The sequence below is a fragment of the Penaeus vannamei genome, chromosome 31 (genome assembly GCF_042767895.1).
Source record: "Penaeus vannamei isolate JL-2024 chromosome 31, ASM4276789v1, whole genome shotgun sequence".
NCBI lineage: Eukaryota > Metazoa > Arthropoda > Malacostraca > Decapoda > Penaeidae > Penaeus > Penaeus vannamei.
In genome coordinates this window covers 13647913-13650412 of record NC_091579.1, presented here as the reverse complement: position 1 = coordinate 13650412, position 2500 = coordinate 13647913, and the positions used below count along the sequence as shown (strand labels likewise).

Genomic DNA, 2500 nt, shown 5'->3' with positions numbered 1-2500 from the left:
CCGAAGGGAAGGCATCTGCAGGTGACGACGAGCACCAGGAACCCCAAGGTAAGAGTGAGTGAGGGGGACGGGAGGGGGTGGGGGAGGGAGGGAGGGATGGGGGAGGAGGGGGAGGGAGGAACGGGGAGGAGGGGGTGGGGGAAGGGGAGAGAATGGGGGGGAGAGAGGATGGGGGGGAAGGAGTGGGATGGGTGGGTGAGGATGGGGGATGGAATAGGGAGGGGATGGGGGGGTAGGTATGGGGATGGGGAGGGGGAGGGGTGGGGAGCATGGGGATGGGTGGGGGAGGGGGGAGGAGGGGTAGGTGGGTGAGGGAGTGGGGGGATGGGTGAGAGAGGGTGAGGAGGAATGGGGAAGAGAAAGAAGGGAGGAGGAGAGGGTGAGGAGGGGATTGAGGGGATGGGGATGGGGAGGAGGGATGAGAAAGGGAGGCGTTGGGAGGAGGGGAGAAGGGGGAGGGAGGGGATGGGGAGGAAGTGAGGGGAGGAGGAGAGGAGGGGGAGGGAGGTGGATGGGAGGAGTGAGAGGGGGATGGGGAGGGAGTTAGGGAGGGGATGGGAAGAAGGGAGAAAAGGGGGTTGCATGTGAAGGGGGGGGGGGGCGTGGGCGTGGAAAGTTGGATGTGTTTTTGTTATTTTGTATGTTTTTTTGTTTTTTTTTGGGGGGGTGGAGTCATATTTTGTTTTGTTTTTATTTCAAAGCGTTTTTCTTTTGTGCGTGTTTGTGTATGTGTGTGTATTGGCATGTGTGTGTGTGACGTGTGTCAGTGTGTGCGTTTCCATGTGTGTATCTTTATCTGTAATAGACGAACATTTCTTTTCAGTAACAAAAATGTTTCAGGAAATGAGAATTATTTCATTACACAAAAGTCATGGTATTTGATGACTTTTATCCTCGCGAGCAAAAATTATAATAAAAGTGCCCAAAGGCTCACAGTTTAACTTTTAATGATTAAAAAAATGCTGTCTAGAGAGAGAGAGAGAGAGAGAGACAGAGAGAGAGAGAGAGAGAGAGAGAGAGAGAGAGAGAGAGAGAGAGAGAGAGAGAGAGAGTAGAAAAAGAGAGCAAGAGAGAGGGAGAAAGAGAGCAGAGAGAGCAGAGAGAGAGAGAGAGAGAGAGAGAGAGAGAGAATGATAGAGAAAGAGAGAGAAAGAGAGAAAGACAGAGGGAGAGACAGAGAGAGAGGGAGAGACAAGAGAGAGAGAGAGAGAGAGACAGAGAGAGAGAGAGAGAGAGAGAGAGAGAGAGAGAGAGAGAGAGAGAGAGAGAGAGAGATTGAGAGAGAAAGAGAGAGACAAACACAAAAAAGAAAGAGCAACAAAGAAAAAAAAAACAGAAATCAGAAAACTATAGAGAAAAAGAAAAACAAAACATATAAACGAACAAGAGAGCAAAGGCGAGATATTTCGAAACGTGTTTAAAACACGAAATCACAGCGCCGCGCCCCGTAGCTACACCGGGCACTCTCCAAAGCGTCCTACACACAGGACTCCCGAGTAGATATGTGCATAAATTAACATGTTTTACCAGATCGCACTTTGTGTAAATAGTTGACGAGAACGTTGTTTAATTGTCAATAGTGAGTGGAGGTTGTTTATTTCGACTTCACCTTCATCTCTCCATTCCGTTCCTGCTTCAAACACGTAATGGAATGTGTTCGGACTCTATCAGGCTGACTTCAGTTTTCTTTTTAAGCTTTTTGTTCTGATTTGTTTGATTTTGTCTCGTGTGTCAGTTTTTTTTTTTCTTTTTTTTTGTACTTCAAAGGAGCCGGTATCGCTCTTTCGCCATTCGTGTGAAGTCGGTTGGACATGATTTATATCGATCTCATGTTCAAGAATAAACGTTTTGTTTGATTAAAAGATGTTATGAATATATGTATATATATCAAGCATGTTCGTTACTCTCTCTGTCTCCGTCTATCTTCTGTGTCTGCCTCTGTCTCTCTATCTCCATCAGTCTGTCTGTCTATGTCTGTCTGTCTGCCTGCCTGTCTGTCTGTCTGTCTGTCTGTCTGTCTGTCTGTCTGTCTGTCTGTCTGTCTGTCTGTCTGTCTGTCTGTCTCTCTCTCTCTCTCTCTCTCTCTCTCTCTCTCTCTCTCTCTCTCTCTCTCTCTCTCTCTCTCTCTCTCTCTCTCTCTCTCTCTCTCTCTCTCTCTCTCTCTCTCTCTCTCTCTCTCTCTCTCTCTCTCTCTCTCTCTCTCTCTGTTTCTCTTTCTTCTTCACCCTCACCCTCCCTCCTCTCCGTCTTCCTCTCTCCTTCCTCCTCCTTCTTATCTAGATATATATAAACCTCACACTTTGAACCGAATCTAAACACGGGCATTGACAGAACAAGCATACAGAGATAACATAGCATCAGCAAGATCGTATAATGCATTATATGATAATAAGAATTAAATATGAGGTTATGAGGTTAGAGATACAATTCGAGTTACCATGTCAGCAGCAACCGCAGAAGGCGAATGAAAATATACAAAGGATATTTGTAGAAAGAGGAG

General features: G+C 46.8%; 1 protein-coding gene across 1 annotated transcript in view; it reads left to right on the top strand.

Moving 5' to 3' along the window:
- LOC113828960 (CD109 antigen-like) overlaps positions 1-2500 on the top strand; it is a 54443-nt gene that overhangs the window by 8781 nt on the left and 43162 nt on the right. Inside the window, exon 4 of the mRNA XM_070143898.1 lies at positions 1-48. This exon is cut by the window's left edge and continues 110 nt beyond it. Within this exon, the coding sequence (XP_069999999.1) occupies positions 1-48 (48 nt within the window). The remainder of the gene's footprint in view (positions 49-2500) is intronic.